Source organism: Wolffia australiana, chromosome 1 (genome assembly GCF_029677425.1).
Source record: "Wolffia australiana isolate 7733 chromosome 1, ASM2967742v1".
In the NCBI taxonomy this organism is placed as follows: domain Eukaryota; kingdom Viridiplantae; phylum Streptophyta; class Magnoliopsida; order Alismatales; family Araceae; genus Wolffia; species Wolffia australiana.
Window position 1 is genome coordinate 2,920,001 of NC_135835.1, and position 24,528 is coordinate 2,944,528.

At 40.9% G+C, this 24,528-nt stretch overlaps 5 protein-coding genes across 7 annotated transcripts; 4 read left to right on the plus strand and 1 right to left on the minus strand.

Annotated features, from left to right (window-relative positions):
- Positions 1-7,324: 7,324 nt before the first annotated feature.
- On the plus strand, positions 7,325-8,124 carry LOC144701657 (uncharacterized). Of its 2 annotated transcripts, none has more exons than XM_078573384.1 (3): positions 7,325-7,480; positions 7,547-7,652; positions 7,905-8,124. In XM_078573384.1, the coding sequence occupies exons 1-3, from the start codon at positions 7,433-7,435 to the stop codon at positions 8,009-8,011; spliced, it is 261 nt and encodes an 86-aa protein (XP_078429510.1). In that variant the 5' UTR covers positions 7,325-7,432; the 3' UTR covers positions 8,012-8,124. The 2 variants fall into 2 exon arrangements, with proteins under 2 accessions (XP_078429510.1, XP_078429519.1); XM_078573393.1 differs by having other exon boundaries at positions 7,920-8,124.
- Positions 8,125-8,335: 211 nt separating this feature from the next.
- DHAR2 (dehydroascorbate reductase 2) lies at positions 8,336-13,927 on the minus strand. Its single transcript, XM_078573423.1, has 6 exons — positions 13,776-13,927; positions 13,600-13,690; positions 13,339-13,485; positions 12,557-12,674; positions 12,283-12,423; positions 8,336-8,545 (listed from the first exon to the last, which is right to left on the minus strand). The coding sequence occupies exons 1-6, from the start codon at positions 13,831-13,833 to the stop codon at positions 8,447-8,449; spliced, it is 654 nt and encodes a 217-aa protein (XP_078429549.1). The 5' UTR covers positions 13,834-13,927; the 3' UTR covers positions 8,336-8,446.
- On the plus strand, positions 10,735-11,502 carry LOC144701669 (uncharacterized). Of its 2 annotated transcripts, none has more exons than XM_078573404.1 (3): positions 10,735-10,904; positions 10,971-11,076; positions 11,329-11,500. In XM_078573404.1, exons 1-3 carry the CDS (start codon positions 10,857-10,859, stop codon positions 11,433-11,435), a joined length of 261 nt encoding a protein of 86 aa, XP_078429530.1. In that variant the 5' UTR covers positions 10,735-10,856; the 3' UTR covers positions 11,436-11,500. The 2 variants fall into 2 exon arrangements, with proteins under 2 accessions (XP_078429530.1, XP_078429538.1); XM_078573412.1 differs by having other exon boundaries at positions 10,749-10,904; positions 11,344-11,502.
- Positions 13,928-14,215: 288 nt separating the features above from the next.
- Positions 14,216-15,508, plus strand: LOC144701650 (protein SLOW GREEN 1, chloroplastic-like). The gene has a single exon (XM_078573372.1). The coding sequence runs from the start codon at positions 14,298-14,300 to the stop codon at positions 15,339-15,341; it is 1,044 nt and encodes a 347-aa protein (XP_078429498.1). The 5' UTR covers positions 14,216-14,297; the 3' UTR covers positions 15,342-15,508.
- Positions 15,509-17,363: 1,855 nt separating this feature from the next.
- LOC144701641 (uncharacterized) lies at positions 17,364-20,957 on the plus strand. Its single transcript, XM_078573364.1, has 5 exons — positions 17,364-17,620; positions 18,596-18,675; positions 18,841-20,034; positions 20,125-20,221; positions 20,291-20,957. Exons 1-5 carry the CDS (start codon positions 17,524-17,526, stop codon positions 20,878-20,880), a joined length of 2,058 nt encoding a protein of 685 aa, XP_078429490.1. The 5' UTR covers positions 17,364-17,523; the 3' UTR covers positions 20,881-20,957.
- Positions 20,958-24,528: the final 3,571 nt, after the last annotated feature.

The following is a 24,528-nucleotide window of genomic DNA, read 5'->3' on the forward strand; positions in this document are numbered from 1 at the left end:
TCTCTGTTGACTATGACCTGGGAGCCTCGATGTGGGCGATTCTAAACTGCCTCGTCTTAGATGCATTAGCGTACATTGGTGGATATACTTCAAGTTTGAGTACTTTTATTAAATGTTTCCAAAGACAGGAACTCTTGTGAAAAGTTCCCAAGACGTGAGCCTTTAAATTGTATAAGTAGAGCGAGCAACCTCATTTTATACTCATGTGAATCATTGTTAAGTGCACCATGCTCTTCTCTTCCTCTTCCTTGAGTGCTACTTCTGGTGAGACTAGATGAAGAGTAAATCGGATTTCTTATCACAGAATTTGAGGAAAAGAAAAGGAGATTCCTTGCTCTTGAAGGTCGTGTGGATACTTCTAGAGGCCAAACATCTGAACAGATCGAAGATGCTCACTCAAGGAACCAAGAACATCAGGGACTCGACCCGCTATAGAATCAAATTTGGATCTTGTTGATTCAGGCCCCAAAATCTAAGCACAATAATCTCATCACAATCTACACATAATTGAACTTGCCTTTGGACTTTATAATACTCATTGTATATGAATAAAGATGAATAGAATTTGTATTAATCTCATGAAGGATTTGGTGGGATGCGTGCTGAATGAGTTGATGATAGTAGTGTTTACCCGTCCCGATACCGGTACCAGATAATGGTATCGGGATGAATGCTGAATCGAATACCAGAAAGGGAGTTTACGGTATCCATTTGTTCGATATTCAGATAACAGATATTAGTATCGGATAGTGGTTGCTACAGTGCCGTTATCCAATATCGATATCCGTCTTGATGTCGTCATCCGCCTCCGTCTCAAGGGGGAGGATAACGACATCGGTTTTTGATGTTGGACATTGAATTCCGATATCCAACATCGAAAACAGTATTTCATGTATTTCGATTCAAAACTTTCAAATCTCTTTCGATTCAAAAGTTCAAATAAAAAATCACGAAGACTCTAGCGAAGGCAAAGGGTCTGGCGGATGGTGGATGCCAGATGACGGACGGTGGCATCGGTGGACGGCGACAAAGATGGAATTGGATGGGGGTAAGTTTTTATTCTCATTCTTCCCCTTTTCCCTGGAAATTTATGTTTCTTTTTCTTCTTCTGCTATTTTTCATATTCTTCTTCATCTGCCAATTATCAATTCTCATCTTCTTCATGTTAATTAAATTGTTGTAATTTCCATTCTGGTTTGCATTTATTCAAAGAATTTTATTTCAAATTAAAGTATCTGTACTCAGTAGATTCAATTTTTTTTCTTCCTCAATTCAAGTTCTTTCCATTGTGTTTCTTCCTATCTTGTGATTATAATTCATCTGTGATAGAGCCATCTTCCTCAATTTCTCTCATTCTCTCCCTCTCTCATTCTCTATCACTCTGCATATCTTTCTATCTTTATTTCTCTCATTCTCCCTCTCTCTCACTCTTTCACTCCTTGTCTCTCTCACTCTCTGTCAGTCTCAATTTCTCTCTTTCTCCCTTTCTCTCGTTCTCTATCACTCTGCATATATTTCTCTATTCATTTATCTTATTCTCCCTCTCTCTCACTCTTTCACTCCTTGTCTCTCCCACTCTCTCTGAGTCTCAATTTCTCTCATTCTCCCCCTCTCTCATTCTCTATCACTCTGCGATTCTTTCTCTATTCATTTATCTTATTCTCCCTCTCTCTCACTCTTTGACTCTCTCACTCTCTCTGAGTTTCAATTTCTCTCTTTTTCCCCCTCTCTCGTTCTCTATCACTCTGCGTATATTTCTCTATTCATTTATCTTATTCTCCCTCTCTCTCACTCTTTCACTCCTTGTCTCTCCCACTCTCTCTGAGTCTCAATTTCTCTCATTCTCCCCCTCTCTCATTCTCTATCACTCTGCGATTCTTTCTCTATTCATTTATCTTATTCTCCCTCTCTCTCACTCTTTGACTCTCTCACTCTCTCTGAGTCTCTATTTCTCTCATTCTCCCCCCCTCTCATTCTCTATCACTCTGAGATTCTTTCTCTCTTCATTTCTCTCATTCTCCCTCCCTCTCACCCTTTCACTCTTTGACTCTCTCACTCTCTCTCAGTCTTAGTTTCTCTCATTCTCTATCACTCCGCGATTCTTTCTCTCTTTATTTCTCTCATTCTCCCGCTCTCTCATTCTCTATCACTATGTGGTTCTTTCTCTCTTCATTTCTCTCATTCTTCCTTCCTCTCACTCTTTCACTCTCTTAATCTCTCTCATTCTTAATTTCTCTCATTCTCCCTCCCTCTCATTCTCTATCACTCTACGCATCTTTCTCTCCTTATTTCTCTCATTCCCCTTCTCTCTCACTTTTTGACTTGCTTACTCTCTCTCAGTTTTAGTCTTTCTCATTCTCCCCCTCTCTCATTCTCTACCACTCTGCGATTCTTTCTCTCTTCATTTCTCTCATTCTCCCTCTCTCTATTTCACTCTTTGACTCTCTCACTCTCTCTCTCAGTCTCAATTTCTCTCATTCTCCCCCTCTCTCATTCTCTATCACTCTGCGCATATTTCTCTCTTTATTTCTCTCATTCGTACTCTCTCTCTTCCTTTTACTCTTTGACTCTCCAACTCTCTCTTAGTCTCAGTTTCTCTCATTCTCTATCACTATGTGTATCTTTCTCTCTTTATTTCTCTCATTCTCCCTCCCTCTCACTCTTTAACTCTTTCACTCTCTCACTCTCTCAATCTCAATTTCTTTCAAAAAGATCTCCAAAATCTTTCTTTGTAGGAGAAACAACGAAACAATTATTTTAAACATACCTTCTTTATAGTTTTAAGCATAGCTCATCAACATGCGCTGTTGTATGAAACAATCGTTGCTAATCATACTATGCTTCTCAGAACCATGAACCCACTTAGAGGTAGTGTCACACCCCATGATTGCTCTGAGGCAAGACCCAGTTGTCCTGAAGCTACTGAAGGTATAGACGCAGGAACATATCGTGCCATATAGAGAAACCCTCGTTAGTACATTTTAGACATCATTGACTACTTTGAACACATTGGTGATGGGTACTATGCATGCTTATTGTGCAGTGAGAAGAACCCGCAAAATAAGAGGAAATCGATCAAGCGGTAGGGCGACGAGAGCACCAACGTATTTTGGAGACATTTCCAATCTCGTCATCCTAAACGTCATGCTGAGCTTAAGGGCTTGGTGGACTACCTTGATCAGCCACGTATAACGTAGGCAATGCAAATCAAACATCAAGGAGAGCCAAGCCGATGAGGAACGATAAGAGGGAATACGCCAAATGAGATGAAGAATGTCATTGCACGATTTATATGTATGACTGATTCAACATGGAGTATTATTCAGAATGTTGCATTCAAGGAGCTGTGGTCCTACACGACACACTTGAACTTGGATCCCCCAGTGTGAAGGTCACGAAGAAATGGACGATCCAAATGCATGGATGCATGAAAGAAGAGGTGAAGAAGCTATGGGAGAACGTGGGCCGAGTGTCCCTCACTATAGACACGCGGACTACAGAGAACGGTACTGGACTTCTAGGCATCACCGTTTATTGGGTGGACAAGAAATAGGTGTACCAAAGAGCGGGTACTTGCCATCCGAGAATTTTGTCTCAGCAAGCACAATGGGGATATCATGGCGTCCATCGTTCTCCAGGTCCTAAAAGAATTTTTTCTGCACTCAAAGGTCATCATTCAACATCGAACTTATCTTAGTAATTAAACATGTGATTTTACACGTGACCGTATCTATGCATGTTTACGTTTTGACTACTGACAATGCCTCTGCGAATAAAAGTATGTTTTCATTGATTGCAAAGAAGATAAAGAGCGTCAACTCGACGTTTTGCGCCAGAAGCCATGTTCCATGTGTTGCACACATTCTGAACATTGTCGTACAAGCGACAATAAAAAGTTTTGGCATTCCTTCGACCCACGTAATAGAGCGCGATGAAGGTGACGTGAGCATGACAGTCGACTAGTACGATAGCGATGAGGACAATGCTCTTGGAGATATATTCTCAGCGTCAGATGATAATGATGGAGCACGCTGGCTGTTATGTTTGGGCGATGTAGTTGCAAAGGTGCAAAGACTAGTGTGCAGTATTCAGAGCTCTACACAACGAAGAGGAGTATGCAAAGACATGTGAAGATGACCCCAAAGTTGAGGATTCTAAGATGGCTGTGTTGGATTGTTTGATCTCCTGGAACAACACTTATGCTATGTTATCCGCCGCCATGAAGAAACGTAATGTCATTGATGAAATGTCAAAGAATTTTGGCCGAAGGGAGAAGGCGACGAAGATGTTGAAGGATGAGAGGGAGTTGGTGAAAGAATTTTATCGCATCCTAGGGTGGTTCGCTGTATCCACCGATCATGTTTGCAAGATAGTGATGCCGGCCATATGTGATGTATTATTTCTCATATACGGCCTCATGCGCCACATCGAGGAGGTGGTTTAGCAAAACGAAGTGGGCACTTTCTTCACCTATGTACGACGGTTGCATGAAGGAGATCGTTCTAACATGGCGCAAGTGTGTAAGGCGATGCAACACAGGCTAGCACAGTAAATAGAAATCTTGTCAACGAATGATGCAATCACCGACGCGGCATTGATGGTCCCATTCCATAAAGGGGAAATGCTCTGTCAGGGCGTCAGAGAAGCAACCATTGCATATGTACGATCTTTGTTACTGTGTGACTCGTCGAGGCATGCAGCTAGTGTGCACGCTGAATATGAGCACTCCAAAGGTAGAGAGTTGTACTCTTGGGTATAGAGCACAATGCAGAAAGTCCAACCGACACCTGAGTCAACGAGGTAGGCATTGGACGAGTTCATCCAATACCTAAAAGAGGTCGTGCCTAATGAGGGAGTGTTCACCCCACTATCTTGGTGGTCCAACACAGGAGCGAAGTGCTTCCCCTTACTTGCCTCCATTACAAGGGAGAAGTTGTTTGTATGCGCAACAATTGCTCCTGTTGAGTGCATGTTCTCGGCGGGTAACGCTATTGTCACGTACAAGAGATCACGTTTGTCGCTGATAAACATCGAAACACTCATCACTGTGAAGTGTTGGCAGCGGGTGGACAACAAGCGATGGTACACTGATGTGGAGCTAGATTCGGATGGCGAGGATGGCCTAGATGGAGTAGTCGCATTTGTTCGAGGAACACATCACCTACATTGACTACCTTTTATGCGTATTTTACATAATCATCGTGTTTTATTTGTTATCTTTCGGTATGCAGGTGATGACCAAGTAAGCACAAACCTTTGACGGAGCCGTGGGAAAATTCTCAGGCAAAGGGCATATTTTGACGGTTAAATATTACAAAATGAGTCAATTTTGTTGCACACATCTTTTTAAAAAAATTTTAAAACATTTTCCTACAAATTTCTAGAATTTTCTAACATTAAATATAGTCACTTACCCAATTAGTAATATACATATTTCAAAATTTTCTCTTAATTCACTAATATAAATATTAGGCATATAAACCATGTTAAGAATGAAATAGTGTGGGCATCTTTTGTTAAAAAATTTAAAACATTTTCCTACAAATTTCTTGAATTTTCCAACATTAAAAATATTCGCTTACCCAATTAGTAATATACATATTTGAAACTTGCACTTAATTCACTAATATAAATATTTGGTATATAAACCATGTTAACGAACCAAATAGAGTGGGCATCTTTCATTAAAAATTTAAAACATTTTTCTACAAATTTATTGAATTTTCCAATTCACTTACCCAATTAGTAATATACATATTTGAAATTTGCATTTCATCACTATTATAATATTAGGTATATAAACCATGTTAAAGAACCAAATAGTGTGGGCATCTTTTGTTAAAAATTTTACAATATCTTTTGTTAAAAATTCACACTTAATTCACCATGTTTAATGTTGGAATTTTCCAACATTAATAGTTTACACTTACCCAATGTGGCGACTTCAAAATCGGTAATATATATATTTTCAACATATTTAATATTTAATTGTATAAATTTCAACAAAGTGTGGGCATTAATTGTGGAATTTTCAACATTTCCCAACATGCTTCTTCATTTTATTAGGTTTTTAGTGGAGGATAGGTAAACATCTTCCACATACATGCTAAAACTTTAATAAAAATAATCTTCCAGTTTCTTTTCAAATTTTGAGACAAATATATTAGATATTCCTTAGTCCCCATAAAAAAATATAGGTTAAATTTTGCCCTATTAAGGATCAAAATAAATTATTTATATGGGTTTAATGTATGAACTTTATTTTAGTATAGTTCTCCAATACAAATTTGGACAATATAAAGTCACAAGGGCATTTCTCTAAGAACGTGACATGAAGCATTCATTTGCGCACACAACTTAACAGAAGGCTTTATATAAGAAACGGCTGGACCGATTTGAAACCTTCATTTTAGAAATCTACAATATGGGATTGCAACGAATTCGGAACAAATATCCGGATATCGAAACTGATATCGGGATATCGGTTCCAACCGATATCCGTTATCCGAGATCCGTCTCGTCCCTACATCTCGGTATCCGTCACCGATATCCGTCCACACTTCAAAGACGGATATCGACCGATATTCGATATCCGATATCCGATATCAGGCACCGTAACAGTTTTATTCCCGATATCGGATATCGGTTGTCCGATATCGGATATCGGACAGATATCGGTTGGGCAAACACTAGATGACAATGACAAGACATTCTGAAGGCGCAAAGCATGGGCTGTGTAGGATGGTGCATCTACAAACTACTATCCAATGAGTTGACTACTATGAAAGCAGAGAATGCAAGAAAATAAGAAAGATACTTTTTGTATGAGAAAAAAAAGGAAACAGTCAATAACAGAGAAAACCTAGTTCGTCTTCTGCAGTGATGCAATGCTCACGTGGATTGACCAATTATTGGCAGGGGGCGATTGCCAGACCAAGAAGAGTCAAATTTAAGGGGGAAAAAACCCAGAATCACAAAGAACGCCAAAAAATAAAAATAATTCCCTAGCTGTCTGCCTGTCAATTCGTGCAATATCCGCCAGGAATTTCATGACTTGGACGCGTACAGTGTCGCCAGCTCTATGGAAATGACAAACCCCTCTTAGAACTTTGACCGCTTCTCTGCCATCCTTTTCTTCTCCATGACATGAACCAAACAACCCAGACCCCAAATATTTTAATTCCGCAAGAATTTTATTTATCCGCCAGATAAATGAGCACGGCTCCCTCTGTCTTCTTCCTCCGGTGAAAGAAAAATTCCGCCAGGTTGCTTCAGAAATCTTCCTAATCTCGTTCCAACCAATCAGCTTGCGCCATCTATATTATTTATGGGAACCCCCCTCCGCTGCTTTCTCCATTTCTAAGATTTTCTCATTGATAACTGCTCCTGCTCGTTCTAAAGCTCATATTTTCCTCCCTGGTTTCTCTCTCCCATGAGATTCCTCATCATGGTCGACGCCGCAGCTTCCTACATCCGTATGGTAAGTAAGATGGGGAAGAGAGAGAGATGAGGTAAAGTCATGCTTGATTATCGTAAATTCTTGCAGGTGCAGCACTTGATAGAGGAGTGCATCCTTCTTCGGATGACCAGAGAAGAGTGCGCGGAGGTTCTTCACAAGCGCGCAAACATCCGACCCATCATCACTTCCACCGGTCAGTCCCTCAAAATCCCATCATCCATCTCTCTCTCTTCTCCCCATTAGTTATGAGAAAATTGGTGGGTCTCTCCTACTACCTCAAATCACATCAATCCTAGTAGAATACGAAGGTCTGCGATGAGTTCCTTACATTCCTTTCATTCTCAATACCCACCTATCCGTATTCATCATTCCACATCCATATATTTATATCCATCCATCCATCCATATCTAATATATATCTTTCTACATCTGTTTAACGTCGAAGCTTGTCTGGGTTCAGTCTGGAGGGAGCTGGAGAAGGAGAACAGAGAATTCTTCGACGCTTACGCGCGTGACATCCTCACACCAACAACTCCTCCTCGGACTCCGTAGACTGTCACGAAGAACACCGCATCTCTCTCTCTTCTCCCCATCTCTCTCTCCTATTGTGTACCGTCGCACGTGACAGTTGGGCTTGACAGGTGATAATGTAGTCACTTAGGGTCTGCGCATTCTGGGGAGATATTTTCTGCCGCCAGGTGGGAATATCTCCGTGATACGTCTGCCGTGCTAATCCGGCCGCCGACGTGGACAATATCTCGTCAGCGGATAACAGCCGACAGTTGACGTGGAATGCCACGTCAGCGAACGGGTAGGTGACCACGTGACTTTCATGTGACGCTCAGTATAGGCCACGTGTCCCGGGCAGATTCAGAATTTCGATTGGGCCAGTGCCCACGTCAACGCTCCAGAGTGGAAGAGAGAGAAGAGGTCAACGCGCAGTCCATGGTCAACGGAGAGGGAGAGAGAGAGAGAGAGAGATCGAGTCTAAGAGCTGCGCCAAGCTTCCACCTTCGGCGCCCAACCGGCGATGACGTAGTCTCTCTCGGCCTTCGTCCTCTTGAACGACTCTTGGTCGAAGAGAAGCTGCAATTTAGGAGCGGTTTTAGGAGCGAAGGCGCAACTTTTGGAGTGATTTTAGAGAAAGTGATTAATTGAAACAGGAAAATGTGGCCGAATTGGTGTTAGTCACTGTTCATGAAACATAATTAAATTAAAGAATATATTAAGCCTCATGAAAAATGGTTTTTAGAGATAATTAATTTTTTATTGACTAGTGAATATAAGGGAATATGACTAAGGTAGGTAAATAATGACTAAAAAGCGGGTAAATTCAGACTAATATAATTTTATTTTGTATACATATTTAATTTGTTTATATATTTTTATTTTATGTAGACTTGCCTCCACGTAAGCGCGCAGGTGGGTCAGATTCTCAGGAATGGTCCAGTTCTTGAAGTGCTCGAGCACAATTTGAAGATGGTACAGTTTTGGCGCCAGATTGAGGTCAAGAGCAGAGATACTGGCGCGGTTGACGTAGGGCCCCTGTAAACTCAAATAATTAAATCTCAATCAATAAATTTTACGAAGAAGAAACCTCAAACGAAAGGTAGAAATTTTGGATAACAAATCTGCGAAAGATTCATATACTGAGTTGTTGCATTATTGTTGAAAGTACATTATCTTTGATGTGGCCATCCAATGCTCGTAGCTCCTCGACTAAAGTCTTCTCCGATTCGTCGCTTGAATCGTTGCTCTTTAGGAAATTGATGAATGATGAGAACAGTTTTGAACCGCTGGAATGTCAAGAAAAAGTCAGAAGATTAAAAGAAGATAAAAATAAGCTGAAATATGGAATATATATTTCTCGGGTTAAGTGTTTACGATGTTACAATCAAGGAGCTAATTGACGGAGAGTTATATCAAAAGAAGTAATTTTTAAGAGAGACGAAAAAGAAATTGGTTACCAGCGTATGACTACTTCGATATATAGAGCATTAGCCCAAGTAAATTTTAACAGAGACACAATCTAGGAATAGGGAGATATCCACCAATTTCTGCCGATCTACCCGAATGATTACACGATCCAACCGATATATTTTTTTAAAGGTAATTAATGAAATCTGTGCGCGGAAATCCAATTCCACAGGATCGTCTTTCCAATACGTTATTGATTGCGATATAAGACAAAATAAGCGTAAGATCAGAAGTAAAAAATGTTGCAATCAGTACATTTCCCTGTACAAAAAAAATGAATGTGAAAGATGTGAAAATAATAAGATACAGAGCATTCTCTAAGAACGTGACATGAAGCATTCATTTGCGCACACAACTTAACAGAAGGCTTTATATAAGAAACGGCTGGACCGATTTGAAACCTTCATTTTAGAAATCTACAATATGGGATTGCAACGAATTCGGAACAAATATCCGGATATCGAACTGATATCGGATATCGGTTCCAACCGATATCCGTTATCCGAGATCCGTCGCCCTACATCTCGGTATCCGTCACGATATCCGTCCACACTTCAAAGACGGATATCGACCGATATTCGATATCCGATATCCGATATCAGGCACCGTAACAGTTTTATTCCCGATATCGGATATCGGTTGTCCGATATCGGATATCGGACAGATATCGGTTGGGCAAACACTAGATGACAATGACAAGACATTCTGAAGGCGCAAAGCATGGGCTGTGTAGGATGGTGCATCTACAAACTACTATCCAATGAGTTGACTACTATGAAAGCAGAGAATGCAAGAAAATAAGAAAGATACTTTTGTATGAGAAAAAAGGAAACAGTCAATAACAGAGAAAACCTAGTTCGTCTTCTGCAGTGATGCAATGCTCACGTGGATTGACCAATTATTGGCAGGGGGCGATTGCCAGACCAAGAAGAGTCAAATTTAAGGGGGAAAAAACCCAGAATCACAAAGAACGCCAAAAATAAAAATAATTCCCTAGCTGTCTGCCTGTCAATTCGTGCAATATCCGCCAGGAATTTCATGACTTGACGCGTACAGTGTCGCCAGCTCTATGGAAATGACAAACCCCTCTTAGAACTTTGACCGCTTCTCTGCCATCCTTTTCTTCTCCATGACATGAACCAAACAACCCAGACCCCAAATATTTTAATTCCGCAAGAATTTTATTTATCCGCCAGATAAATGAGCACGGCTCCCTCTGTCTTCTTCCTCCGGTGAAAGAAAAATTCCGCCAGGTTGCTTCAGAAATCTTCCTAATCTCGTTCCAACCAATCAGCTTGCGCCATCTATATTATTTATGGGAACCCCCCTCCGCTGCTTTCTCCATTTCTAAGATTTTCTCATTGATAACTGCTCCTGCTCGTTCTAAAGCTCATATTTTCCTCCCTGGTTTCTCTCTCCCATGAGATTCCTCATCATGGTCGACGCCGCAGCTTCCTACATCCGTATGGTAAGTAAGATGGGGAAGAGAGAGAGATGAGGTAAAGTCATGCTTGATTATCGTAAATTCTTGCAGGTGCAGCACTTGATAGAGGAGTGCATCCTTCTTCGGATGACCAGAGAAGAGTGCGCGGAGGTTCTTCACAAGCGCGCAAACATCCGACCCATCATCACTTCCACCGGTCAGTCCCTCAAAATCCCATCATCCATCTCTCTCTCTTCTCCCCATTAGTTATGAGAAAATTGGTGGGTCTCTCCTACTACCTCAAATCACATCAATCCTAGTAGAATACGAAGGTCTGCGATGAGTTCCTTACATTCCTTTCATTCTCAATACCCACCTATCCGTATTCATCATTCCACATCCATATATTTATATCCATCCATCCATCCATATCTAATATATATCTTTCTACATCTGTTTAACGTCGAAGCTTGTCTGGGTTCAGTCTGGAGGGAGCTGGAGAAGGAGAACAGAGAATTCTTCGACGCTTACGCGCGTGACATCCTCACACCAACAACTCCTCCTCGGACTCCGTAGACTGTCACGAAGAACACCGCATCTCTCTCTCTTCTCCCCATCTCTCTCCTATTGTGTACCGTCGCACGTGACAGTTGGGCTTGACAGGTGATAATGTAGTCACTTAGGGTCTGCGCATTCTGGGGAGATATTTTCTGCCGCCAGGTGGGAATATCTCCGTGATACGTCTGCCGTGCTAATCCGGCCGCCGACGTGGACAATATCTCGTCAGCGGATGACAGCCGACAGTTGACGTGGAATGCCACGTCAGCGAACGGGCAGGTAGGTGACCACGTGACTTTCATGTGACGCTCAGTATAGGCCACGTGTCCCGGGCAGATTCAGAATTTCGATTGGGCCAGTGCCCACGTCAACGCTCCAGAGTGGAAGAGAGAAGAGGTCAACGCCCACTCCATGGTCAACGGAGAGGGAGAGAGAGAGAGAGAGAGACCGAGTCGAAGAGCTGCGCCTAGCCTCCACCTTCGGCGCCCAACCGGCGATGACGTACTCTCTCTCGGCCTTCGTCCTCTTGAACGACTCTTGGTCTAAGAGAAGCTGCAATTTAGGAGCGGTTTTAGGAGCGAAGGCGCAACCTTTGGATTGATTTTAGAGAAAGTGATTAATTGAAACAGGAAAATGTGGCCGAATTGGTGTTAGTCACTGTTCATGAAACATAATTAAATTAAAGAATATATTAAGCCTCATGAAAAATGGTTTTAGAGATAATTAATTTTTATTGACTAGTGAATATAAGGAATATGACTAAGGTAGGTAAATAATGACTAAAAAGGGTAAATTCAGACTAATATAATTTTATTTTGTATACATATTTAATTTGTTTATATATTTTTATTTTATGTAGACTTGCCTCCACGTAAGCGCGCAGGTGGGTCAGATTCTCAGGAATGGTCCAGTTCTTGAAGTGCTCGAGCACAATTTGAAGATGGTACAGTTTTGGCGCCAGATTGAGGTCAAGAGCAGAGATACTGGCGCGGTTGACGTAGGGCCCCTGTAAACTCAAATAATTAAATCTCAATCAATAAATTTTACGAAGAAGAAACCTCAAACGAAAGGTAGAAATTTTGGATAACAAATCTGCGAAAGATTCATATACTGAGTTGTTGCATTATTGTTGAAAGTACATTATCTTTGATGTGGCCATCCAATGCTCGTAGCTCCTCGACTAAAGTCTTCTCCGATTCGTCGCTTGAATCGTTGCTCTTTAGGAAATTGATGAATGATGAGAACAGTTTTGAACCGCTGGAATGTCAAGAAAAAGTCAGAAGATTAAAAGAAGATAAAAATAAGCTGAAATATGGAATATATATTTCTCGGGTTAAGTGTTTACGATGTTACAATCAAGGAGCTAATTGACGGGAGAGTTATATCAAAAAAGAAGTAATTTTTAAGAGAGACGAAAAAGAAATTGGTTACCAGCGTATGACTACTTCGATATATAGAGCATTAGCCCAAGTAAATTTTAACAGAGACACAATCTAGGAATAGGGAGATATCCACCAATTTCTGCCGATCTACCCGAATGATTACACGATCCAACCGATATATTTTTTTAAAGGTAATTAATGAAATCTGTGCGCGGAAATCCAATTCCACAGGATCGTCTTTCCAATACGTTATTGATTGCGATATAAGACAAAATAAGCGTAAGATCAGAAGTAAAAAATGTTGCAATCAGTACATTTCCCTGTACAAAAAAAATGAATGTGAAAGATGTGAAAATAATAAGATACAGAGCATACAAGAAAGAATAGAAGAAAAAATAAAAGCATATAAATGATGCATTAATACGAAGTTTCAGAGGCAGAAAGCCCAGAAGTAGATCTATGGAGGCAGATGTGGAACATGATTTAAATTGACACAGTAAGGACAATATAAATGCAGAGTAAAGGACAGGACAACGCACACGGATGCACACTCCGGCGGCGTCACAAGAGACGGCTCAGGAAACTTCTCTTCAATAAGCTGAGTAATGACATCAGAATCAACAATCCACTTGCCATCACCAAAGTTGATCGCAGGCACCTTTCCCTCGGGACTGATCTCCAGAAACCTGTTCGACCGAAATCAAACGCAAATATCACTCACTCTGGAACTGATACAACCAAACTATCCAACCATTGAAGGAAATGAAACGGGGAAAAACAAACAGATAGTAAAATTATACCACTGAGGCTTCGCGCTGAAGTCGATCAGCTTCTTCTCATACGGAATTTTCTTCTCCTCGAGCGTCAGGAGAACTTTCTGGCAGAATGGACCTGGTTTCGTATACCAAAAGTTGAATTTCCGGACAGATTGCAAACAAAGAGGATCGGAGAGGAAGAACAGTGACAGTAGCCTTACAGTCGCCAAGAACTTCAGGAGCACCAGTAGCCGCTTTCACGCAGATCTCTACCGCCATAGCTCCCTGCGAAGAAATTCCAGGTTCAGCAACAGAATCCGTTATTTATAGTCAGTTCGGCCGTTGTAGAATGCCTCTCCGGAACCGTTTAATCTCGGCTAGTCTCTGAGCTTCTAGAAAACTCTCTCTGAACAAAACCCCCTTGTTAAAAGGATCTGCCGGAGTAGCAGACCTCCAAATAATCAAAATTATAAAAATCAACAATTGTCGTACTGTCGGCGGGATTCAACGGTCCAATCGTACGGCGGAGGGCGCGCCACGTCTAAAGCGCCACGGCCACTTCCCACACCAAACTGCTAAAATTTAATGGGCCTTGGGCTAGGCCCATTAACAAATCGGGCCGCCGCGAAGAGGATAACACGCGGAGAGGTTTAAAGCGCTGTTCTTGCCAGGGTTTTGCGAGATTCGGACCAGAGCAGTGGAAATCGATCGGAAGAGCTTCTCGGGAGGAAGAATTGTCGAAGATGGAAGCTTTTAATGGCGTCTCCCACGCCCGCGTTCGCTGTTCTTCGGTTCCTTTCCTCTCTCGCTCGTCTCCGCCTTCGTTCGCGAAGCCGATTCGTGTTCTTCGTCCGTCGCGAAATCAGATTTCCATCCGAGCCTCAATTTCTACTCCAAGAATCGATGCTCGGGACGATTCTCTGCTGTCGAATTTCTCCTCGTTGGTGAAACCTGCTTGCATCGCGGTGGTGGCCGGCGCAGCCTTGTTCATCGCTGGCCTGTGCAGACCTCCCGTCGTCCTCGCGATTGTCCCCTCCTCGCCCCAATCGGCCCGATCGGAGACTCTTTCTTCTCCGTTACCTGATCTGGAGAGCCTTCCGGAGGAAGAAAAGATGAAGATTCTGGAGGATTATTTGGAATCTAATCCGGATGATGTTAAGGCACTCAGATCCTTGATGGAGCTGAAGATTGCCGCGCAGAAGACCCCCGAGGCGATTGCCATCGTGGACCGATTAATCGACCTGGAGAACGATCACAAGGATCTCCCTCTTCTCAAATCCCATCTCCAGATCTATGAAGGCGACACAGAAACAGCGAAATTAGGGTTTGAGGCAATGCTGCAGAAAGACCCAATGCTCGTGGAGGCTTACCATGGCCTGGTAATGGCGGCCTGGAATTCCGAGGCTGAGTCAGATCTCGAAGGCGTTCTTGATCGGATTAGAGGGGCCATGGAGCTCTGCAAGAACACGAAGAACAACGATTGTTTGAGAGATTTCAAGCTGCTCGTTGCCCAGGTGAATATTGTTCAGGGAAATTACGATGAAGCTCTCAAGGTTTACAATGATCTGGTCAAGGAAGAACCGAGGGATTTCCGCCCTTACCTTTGTCAGGGCATCGTGTACTCCATGCTGGACAAGAACGACGAAGCGGAGAAGCAATTCCAGAAGTATCGGCAGCTCGTCCCGAAAGAGCATCCTTATTCTCAGTACTTTGATGAGAACATGGTCGCCATGAAAGTTTTCTCCCAAATTGAAGAAAATAAGAGAAGCGCTTCGCTGAGTCGGTGAATACCCATCGATCGAAGCCAGGAAAATACTTCATCTTTCCGTTATCTGTAAGCGTAGATTTACATTTTTCCAAATTTGTTTTTACTTTCTTCGTAGTGTAGGATTCTCGAATTTGAGATGTATCGTTCTCAGTCCCGGTTCTAGATCAACCAATACCAATTTTGATACTCGGGTGCCTTTTCTTCAATTCCACGCTGACCCATGAGGAATCTGAATCAGATTCACGAGAAGATTCATCTTTCCGTTCTCTGTAAACGTAGATTTACATTTTTCCAAATTTTCTTCTCACTTTCTTCGTGGTGTAGTATTCTCGAATTCTAGACGTATCGTTCCTAATCTTGGGTCTAGATCAATTTTGATACTCGGGTGCCTTTTCTTCAATTCCACGCTGACCCATGAGGAATCTGAATCAGATTCACGAGAAGATTCATCTTTCCGTTCTCTGTAAACGTAGATTTACATTTTTCCAAATTTTCTTCTCACTTTCTTCGTGGTGTAGTATTCTCGAATTCGAGACGTATCGTTCCTAATCTTGGGTCTAGATCAATTTTGATACTCGGGTGCCTTTTCTTCAATTCCACGCTGACCCATGAGGAATCTGAATCAGATTCACGAGAAGATTCATCTTTCCGTTCTCTGTAAACGTAGATTTACATTTTTCCAAATTTTCTTCTCACTTTCTTCGTGGTGTAGTATTCTCGAATTCGAGACGTATCGTTCCTAATCTTGGGTCTAGATCAATTTTGATACTCGGTGCCTTTTCTTCAATTCCACGCTGACCCATGAGGAATCTGAATCAGATTCACGAGAAGATTCATCTTTCCGTTCTCTGTAAACGTAGATTTACATTTTTCCAAATTTTCTTCTCACTTTCTTCGTGGTGTAGTATTCTCGAATTCGAGACGTATCGTTCCTAATCTTGGGTCTAGATCAATTTTGATACTCGGGTGCCTTTTCTTCAATTCCACGCTGACCCATGAGGAATCTGAATCAGATTCACGAGAAGATTCATCTTTCCGTTCTCTGTAAACGTAGATTTACATTTTTCCAAATTTTCTCACTTTCTTCGTGGTGTAGTATTCTCGAATTCGAGACGTATCGTTCCTAATCTTGGGTCTAGATCAATTTTGATACTCGGGTGCCTTTTCTTCAATTCCACGCTGACCCATGAGGAATCTGAATCAGATTCACGAGAAGATTCATCTTTCCGTTCTCTGTAAACGTAGATTTACATTTTTCCAAATTTTCTTCTCACTTTCTTCGTGGTGTAGTATTCTCGAATTCGAGACGTATCGTTCCTAATCTTGGGTCTAGATCAATTTTGATACTCGGGTGCCTTTTCTTCAATTCCACGCTGACCCATGAGGAATCTGAATCAGATTCACGAGAAGATTCATCTTTCCGTTCTCTGTAAACGTAGATTTACATTTTTCCAAATTTTCTTCTCACTTTCTTCGTGGTGTAGTATTCTCGAATTCGAGACGTATCGTTCCTAATCTTGGGTCTAGATCAATTTTGATACTCGGGTGCCTTTTCTTCAATTCCACGCTGACCCATGAGGAATCTGAATCAGATTCACGAGAAGATTCATCTTTCCGTTCTCTGTAAACGTAGATTTACATTTTTCCAAATTTTCTTCTCACTTTCTTCGTGGTGTAGTATTCTCGAATTCGAGACGTATCGTTCCTAATCTTGGGTCTAGATCAATTTTGATACTCGGGTGCCTTTTCTTCAATTCCACGCTGACCCATGAGGAATCTGAATCAGATTCACGAGAAGATTCATCTACTTCGAACTTAAATGAAAAGAACAGTTCTTTTTCGTTCATATTTTCGTGATTCTGAGATACGAACTTGATTCTTATGCGGAAAGGCGAGAGCTTTCCGTCGTCCGTTCCGTTTCTGAACGTCATCAGACGTGGGTGAAGTTCAAAAAACGGAGGGGGCCCGCGTTATCTGTCTCACCCACGCATTTATTATGCCCACCTTTCTCTCACTACTGTTTGCCGTCGCGCGCCTGTAGAACTCCTACAGTTGCTGTCGCGTCCGTTTGCGGTGGGTTTGCTGGCGATGTCAGGAGCTTGCTAGGGTTTTCTCGCCTCTCATGGCGGAGGGTAGCGTGTACTGTGTGTAGATACCTTGGAGAAAGGGGATTTCTTTGCATAGATCGTTCTCTTTTCAAGATGCAGAAGACAGTTTTGTATCGTAGGGGAGGCGGGGGCTCAACTTGCGCGATGGCGGAATCTCATCTGGTGTCTGCCGACAGAGTTGGCGGAAAAGGTAGGTTTTGGGAGATTTATTTACTTTTCTTCCGATGAACTTTGCTTTTTTTCTTTTTCTCTTCCGTGGTGGGTTTTTTTTCTCAAATACTTGGCTTTCTGAGTTTTCATCAGTCTCTTATTCTGAGTTTCCATGGTGGGTTTTTTCTCCTATTCTCCGTTTCCCAGTATCTTTTCCTTCTCTCTTTTCTCTTCATCGGGTTTTCCTTTTCTTCTGATGCTTGCGATTTATTGTGTTATCGATTTTGCGTCTCATCTGCTCATGAGGCGACCGCATTGCGTGGTTTTATTGTATCTCGATTGGGCTGGCCGGAACCCTATTTCCATTGATTTGTTTCTTATGCTGCGGTGTTTATTTTTTTTTTTTGTGGAGCGAAAGCGGAAATTTGGAATCTTGGATTCCGACGGCGAGTTGTTTATTCTTTGTTTTTCATTGGACGCTTGGTTGATTGCTAACTCTTTGTTCAGATGTATTTTATGTTTCTCCATTTTATGGTCAATCAGCGTAGTTTTCCTCTTTTCATAGTCTTTTCTACGTCGCTGTTGTACCTCTCGTTCGGCTTCCTTATCTATGGAATAGTTATTTTTTATTCAATACTTGATGATTCAAAGTAAAATCATAATTTGACCTCATCTTCTAAAATGTGAAGGATTATTTTTTTATGTCATCTGATCATCGTGCCTTCAATAGCCATTTAAAAGCAGTCTCCAGTATGATCAAACGACTCGTGCCATTAGGGTTAGGGGCTATTATCATCTTCCTTTCAAACTTAGATGGATTTACTTTTTCTAAGGGGTCTCGTTGATTATGCTCCTGCGTGGGTGGATGTGGTTAGTCGTTCGTATAGTGTTTCGCATCAAGTCCAAACCAAGCGTAATCATTATCTTCTGTGGTTACATTGTCAACATTTCTCCATTTTCCTTTCATTCTTGCTTATTTACATTATTTACAAAAAGTGAATGCGTTCATCTGTAGGAAGCATTCATTTAACGGGACAAGCTACCTCTAAGATGAAGCCATGTAGCCGAGATGGAATCCCTTCTCATCCCAAAAAGGTAGCCTTTTTATTTTTATTTGTTGCTTCTATTCTTTTTATTCGCATAATCATCTCCATAAACTAAGTGAGAGTCGGAAATTTAGATATCCATCAATCAAACGTGTATTATTCATTATCTATGAAAAATGCCGAAATCTGATTTTAAGTGAACTTTTTGATGCAGTCTACTTCTAACCATCAAAGGCCCCCCGGAAAAAGGTCCACTCCCTCTCTTCCTGAGTCTCCGACGAACGAAGAGATCTCGAAACAAGCCTTACCCCGTCGCCGTTCATCAAACTTAATAGCAAAGTTAATGGGCCTTGATCCGCTTCCCGCTCCAGAGCCCAGTAAAACACAACAAAAGGACTCCTCATCAGAAAAGAGTGGAGAGTTTAAGGACGTTTTTGAAGTCCTTCAAACAAAAGATGCTGAGAAGCAGAGCCATGTTGCACTGCAAAGAGATGATGAAGTGGGTATCATTGAACGGGCTTTCATGGATGCAAAGCGGCTCTCAACAAACGAGGAGCTTAAAAAATCACAGAAATTTGGCGAAGCCTTGGATCTTCTCCATTCAAGGAAAGATCTTCTTCTGAAATTTCTCGAGGAACCCAACACCCGTTTCAAGACTCTACTAAAAGATCTCAAGCCGTCTCGACCTGCCCCCGAAGCAAGAATCACTATTTTGAAGTCTTCAAGTATCTTCATGTCCGAGATGGCGGCGACAAAAAATGCCACATGGCAGAATGCTATTGACCCTAGTGTGGACTTGGAGTCTGTTCCTTCCCGAATTGTTGTCTTGAAGCCGAGCATTTATAGGGTGGACAAGGATTCAGCGGACTCTTCTGGGGCTTCAGAAGACCATCAATTTGCAGGAAGCAGACGAATTCGAGAGAGGAGGAGGTCTGGAAGACGGGAGGCGCTATACGAACTCAGTGATGGTGAACTAACCCATAAAACAAAGCGTTCTGGAGAGATTGCGAAACAAGTGACCAGGCACATGAGGCGGACGATATCAACCAGAGATGCCAAGCGACGTCTCTCTGAGAGGTGGACTATGGCTCATAAAGAGCGGGACTCTCTATCTTCAGCTGGCTGCAGCACGTTGGGTGAAATGCTTGCCTTCTCGGATGTGGACATTCAAGATTCGCCTGTCCCAGTCAGATTGTCAATACCTTCTTCTCCGTCTCCGGAGAGGGTCTCAGGGAATAACAGTTCTGTTCCTGTTTCATCTGCCTCGAGTGGGAATTCAAAATCTTTAACTACATCGGACGGTAATGATTTCACCACGTTGAAGTCTTGCTCATCAAGATCTTACTCCAGTTCGCCTGCGGTTGAAAAATACTGTGCCTTGGACCCTAACTTGGAGGCCCCTGAAAAGGTTCATATTTGTTTTTTTATTTTCCCTCTTGCAGTTTTTGTTAGTAAAATTGAAGTTTCCATTTTTCTTATACTTGTTTTTCTGGATTAGGAAGCCGTGGCGATGACAGAGGAGGCTGACCAGCCCAGCCCCATCTCTGTCCTTGAGCCGCCGGAAAGTTTCGAAAAACTCAGCGCTGATCTTCAAGGTTTGACTCCCAATCATAGTCCCTTCTTTTGCTGCTGTCTCATCTAATAATGATTATTTTCTTCCTTAGAGCTCCGACTGAAGCTCCAACTTCTCAAACTCGAGTCTGTGGGTGCCGATGAAAGCGGAGTGACGTTAAGCGATGAAGATGATGACAAAGAACCAGAGCAAGAGCTGGAACCAGAGGCGGAATTCACGTACTTGATCGAAGTTCTTGCGGAAGCAGGATTCCGCCGGAATGATTGGGACGAGCTTTTCTGCAGGTTCTTCGCCCCCGAGGCGCCCATCTGCCCAAAAGTGTTCCACAAGCTTGAGAAGATGCGCTCCAGCGATGATTCTTCCCGAGGAAAGTCAGAGAGGAAGCTCCTCTTCGACATGTTTAATGGAGTTCTTGCAGATCTTCTCACCATGAACATGGAGCTTCGGCCGTGGGTGAAGAACAACAGACCGTTCTACGGGCGCAGGAATCTCACGGAGGAGGCGTGGGAGATGCTGTGCAGGCGACGAGGAGAAGCGATTTCTTCGAGTCGGGTTGCGTTCTTGGAGGATCCCATGTGGTTGGATCTGGTGGAGGATGTTGATTCAATTGGCAGAGATGTGGAGCGGATAATGGTGGATGATCTGTTGCAGGACTTGGTGTCTGATTGTATTCACTTCTGATGAAGTCTTATCTCATTTCTGTCTCTACTCGTGTAAATTTACATAGCACTTTCACAGGGTATCTTGACGTTTCTCTATGAATCTTTGCAACCTACGGAGCCCTTAAAGGGACTTTTGAGTAGGGAGACCAAGAATGTATATACTGAATATACTATTAGAGGGTGTATGAAGTATTTTTAGTTTTAGGCAACAGAACCTTCCACAAACACTAAAGTTTTCTCTTCAGCAGTCTGCGCCATGATCCTAAGCATCTAAATTTTTTCATTTCCATAAAGTCAGGTAGCATTTTCAGAGCATCGTCAACATGCCTTTGTCACAGTGCTGCAGATAGGTATAATATCACAAAATTTAATAATTTTCACAATTTTTTGCCTAGCAAAAATATTTCAAGTTCCATAAAAGACTGTCTTTTCAGTGACAGTAAATCAATTATAGGATATCCATCTGCTATCTGCTCTGCCTCAATAATCTTCACTCATATTCCTAGTTGATTCTTCCTATGCCGCAGCAATGCATAAAAAAACTTCACCCCCACTTTTCATGCACAGAAGTGCCATCCTGTTTTACAGACAGGTGGAGGGCTGGAGACACAGATGAAAAAAAACTGTTTTACTCTTCTTTCTGTGCCCGTGTAACCCTTATATAATGGGCTGCAGAATGAGGTACACATAATGGGGCCATTTACAAAGGAATAATGAACCCCTCACAGATCAAACACTGAGTCTACCTTAATCGGGACAAACACAAAAAGTCACTAATCTATTATATTTATGAAAAAACTGAAGGACAGTTAGACTGGTAATCTGTATATTCTGAAGGTTAAAATTCTTTTAGCCTCCTAAATCCCCATATCAGATGAAGCGACTTTTCGCTCTGGAGTTGTATTTAAAATTAGGATCATTTTCTTCTTTGAAAAAGTGTCCAATATCATTAAGAGAGATAAAGAGATAGAGAGAAATATAGATAGAGAGATACAGAGAGATGGAGAGATAGAGAGACAGATAGATGGAAAGAGAGTGAGAGAGAGGGAGATAGAGATAGATATATAGAGAGAGAGTGAAAAAGAGAGATACTTTTTTCTTAAATAGCTTACTCTCAATATAGACAACTTAATAAGATATGCCACAAGACTTTCTGGAAAAATGATGATGTAAAATCCTTCTCAAGGTGGAGAATGAAATAGAAGTGTATCCACATAAACAAAGGGGTTATTAAAATGGTTGGAAATTCCTGAAAAATTATGACAATGAAAAACAATATATAGATCCCAAAAATGAAACCCCAGTTTTTTTGAAAAAGGTATGAACAAAACATGCAGAAAATGGACTTTTATTTTACATAAAATGATGCTCTTTTAATTAAATAAAGTGATCTTCAGATGGAATAAATAACTTTAACCATTAGAAAGAATTAAATAAAATATGTTCATGATATCAAGAGTCTCTTGAAATCAAAATTAGAACAGGAGGTCATATGCTGTTGAGAAGAATAATAAAAATGAGATGGAATGGAATATTAACGTGGAAAATATATCATGAAGAAATTATATCACAAAGCAGGAGAAAATGACTTCGGATTCAGGCATACCATAAGTATTTAGGTATGATAGGTGAAAGGTAAGTTCCTACAAGGATTAGATAGCAAGGTGTGTGATAGTATAAAGGAGCCAAGGTTCTGGGATGAAGAGCCAATGTATATGCATATATCCCAACTATTGTTTTTGGTAGATTAAAGTAAGTAGGTTATGTTCTTAGTGCGTAAAAATATGCATATCCTTACCCCATCTAGACACATAATTATAATTGGCTATCCATCATGTAAGGATGGTATACCTACCCTATTTCACCTATCGATCTCTTTCTTTTCTACATACTCCTAGTAATTCTATCCTTTGATTATTTAAACCCCCAACAAATTTCAATAGATATCCTTACTACTTGGAAGTATCCTATGTGCTGTATAAAATCACAGGATGTATCGTTCTAAACTGATACTCTTCAGAGCAAGGACGGAATGTATTCCTAGTGATCAGCACAAGTTATTAAGACCATCTCTAAAACCAAAATAAAATAAACACTAAGCAAAGAAAAATCAGTGGCAAACAAAAAAATAAAATAAAGACGGTAAATAGTAAAGGATGCATATAGGGACCATTAGGTGGCCTTCTTCATCTCTTCATCATGAGGTTCCTAAAAGTGAATAGGGACGAATTGATGAAAGGTGTCAACCTCCAATTAGGGCTTGTGCCTCTTCTCATTAACTTTGAAGTATTGTCATGTCTTTGAGTTTGTAATCCACACTGCTCCACATTCAAAGAGTTGAGAAATAATAAAGAGTCCATCTTATCATGTCCTAAGTTTACAGAAAAAAATGTTGTCTTTAATATTTGTAAAACTGTATTTCTTGAATTTTCATGACTGGCCTTAATCTTGTATTTTTAAATCCAATATGTCTTGTCAGCTTCATTTTTTATTTTAAGTAATTCATGGAGGTGAAACATTCTATTTTTTCTTGCATCATCTGAAAAAGGATTACCTTTTTAATTCCCCAATAGGCTTTGTGCTAAAAATTTACATTCAGATGAAAATATTTAAAACATTGATCTATAATGTTATGTAGCCAAAGGATTCTTGTATGTAATTCTAGCTCCATACCACCCCGTACAATCTTCTCGACCAATTATTCCATCAGGTCTCACTACTTTATTGAAGATTTTCTTGATTTTCTCATAGCATAGCTAGATGTGTCCACTGTCTTGTAGGTGGTAGGGTGTGTTAAATTTGTGCTCTACATCAAATTCTTCAAAAAATATCCAAACTTAATTATTTTGTAGCCCCTATATCTAATGATCGCCCTGGGACATCCAAATCTGGTCAAGATAACTTTATCAATAGAACTGGTTTCCAACGTAAATAATTGGTCTTAGTGGTTATGTATTCAATCCATTTGGAAACATAATCTACAGTAAAAAAATAAATTCAAACCAAGTAGAATTAGGTAAAGGTCATTGAGTCAATATCCCGTACATCAAAAGTTTTAACTTCTATGACAGGTTTTAATGCATATGATCTCTCTTACTCTTTTTAAAGGATTCTTGAAATTTTACAAATAAAACATAGAAGTGATGAGTGTCCTTAAAAAGTGAAGGCCAATAAAACATACCTCATGTACCTTATAAACCAAGGTTTTTGAAGAGAAATAGCATCCACTTAGATGTAAGTGACAGAGTGTACCTTTTTCTAGTTTGTTTTTGGGTTATGCCTCTTGAGAATCTGGTTGACCCCTTGGTAAAATAATTCCAGGTACCCTCAAAATTATTATTTGATGTCCATGAGAAATTTATTCCTCTCATTAAAGATACACTCTTGGGAACTTTCCTCGTTACAAAAAAGTTCACAACATCTGCATACCAAGGTAGATTATTCATTTGAGTGATAAGAAATGTATCAACAATAAATAAATATACAATAGGAACAAATTTTGTCAGAAATTTGAGTGACGCATAAATCCTAATTTTGTCAGAAAATATATTTTCCGATCCCTTCCTATATCTTATTTCTATGTCAATGTCCAACGACAATAAAATCCACATAATTAAACTTTTCTTTACCTTGTTCTTTCTGAAAATTATCTTTAAAGCAATGTGAT

Coding starts and splice junctions, on each gene's coding strand:
- LOC144701650 (XM_078573372.1), top strand. CDS start 14,298: ATGGAAGCTTTTAATGGCGTCTCCCACGCCCGCGTTCGCTGTTCTTCG.
- DHAR2 (XM_078573423.1), bottom strand. CDS start 13,833: ATGGCGGTAGAGATCTGCGTGAAAGCGGCTACTGGTGCTCCTGAAGTT. Junction 13,691..13,775: donor TCCTGAAGTTCTTGGCGACT/GTAAGGCTACTG, acceptor ATACGAAACCAG/GTCCATTCTGCCAGAAAGTT. Junction 12,675..13,338: donor CCGCCGGAGTGTGCATCCGT/GTGCGTTGTCCT, acceptor TTGACATTCCAG/CGGTTCAAAACTGTTCTCAT.
- LOC144701641 (XM_078573364.1), top strand. CDS start 17,524: ATGCAGAAGACAGTTTTGTATCGTAGGGGAGGCGGGGGCTCAACTTGC. Junction 17,621..18,595: donor CGACAGAGTTGGCGGAAAAG/GTAGGTTTTGGG, acceptor GTTCATCTGTAG/GAAGCATTCATTTAACGGGA. Junction 20,035..20,124: donor ACTTGGAGGCCCCTGAAAAG/GTTCATATTTGT, acceptor TTTCTGGATTAG/GAAGCCGTGGCGATGACAGA.
- LOC144701657 (XM_078573384.1), top strand. CDS start 7,433: ATGAGATTCCTCATCATGGTCGACGCCGCAGCTTCCTACATCCGTATG. Junction 7,481..7,546: donor CAGCTTCCTACATCCGTATG/GTAAGTAAGATG, acceptor AAATTCTTGCAG/GTGCAGCACTTGATAGAGGA. Junction 7,653..7,904: donor ACCCATCATCACTTCCACCG/GTCAGTCCCTCA, acceptor TTAACGTCGAAG/CTTGTCTGGGTTCAGTCTGG.
- LOC144701669 (XM_078573404.1), top strand. CDS start 10,857: ATGAGATTCCTCATCATGGTCGACGCCGCAGCTTCCTACATCCGTATG. Junction 10,905..10,970: donor CAGCTTCCTACATCCGTATG/GTAAGTAAGATG, acceptor AAATTCTTGCAG/GTGCAGCACTTGATAGAGGA. Junction 11,077..11,328: donor ACCCATCATCACTTCCACCG/GTCAGTCCCTCA, acceptor TTAACGTCGAAG/CTTGTCTGGGTTCAGTCTGG.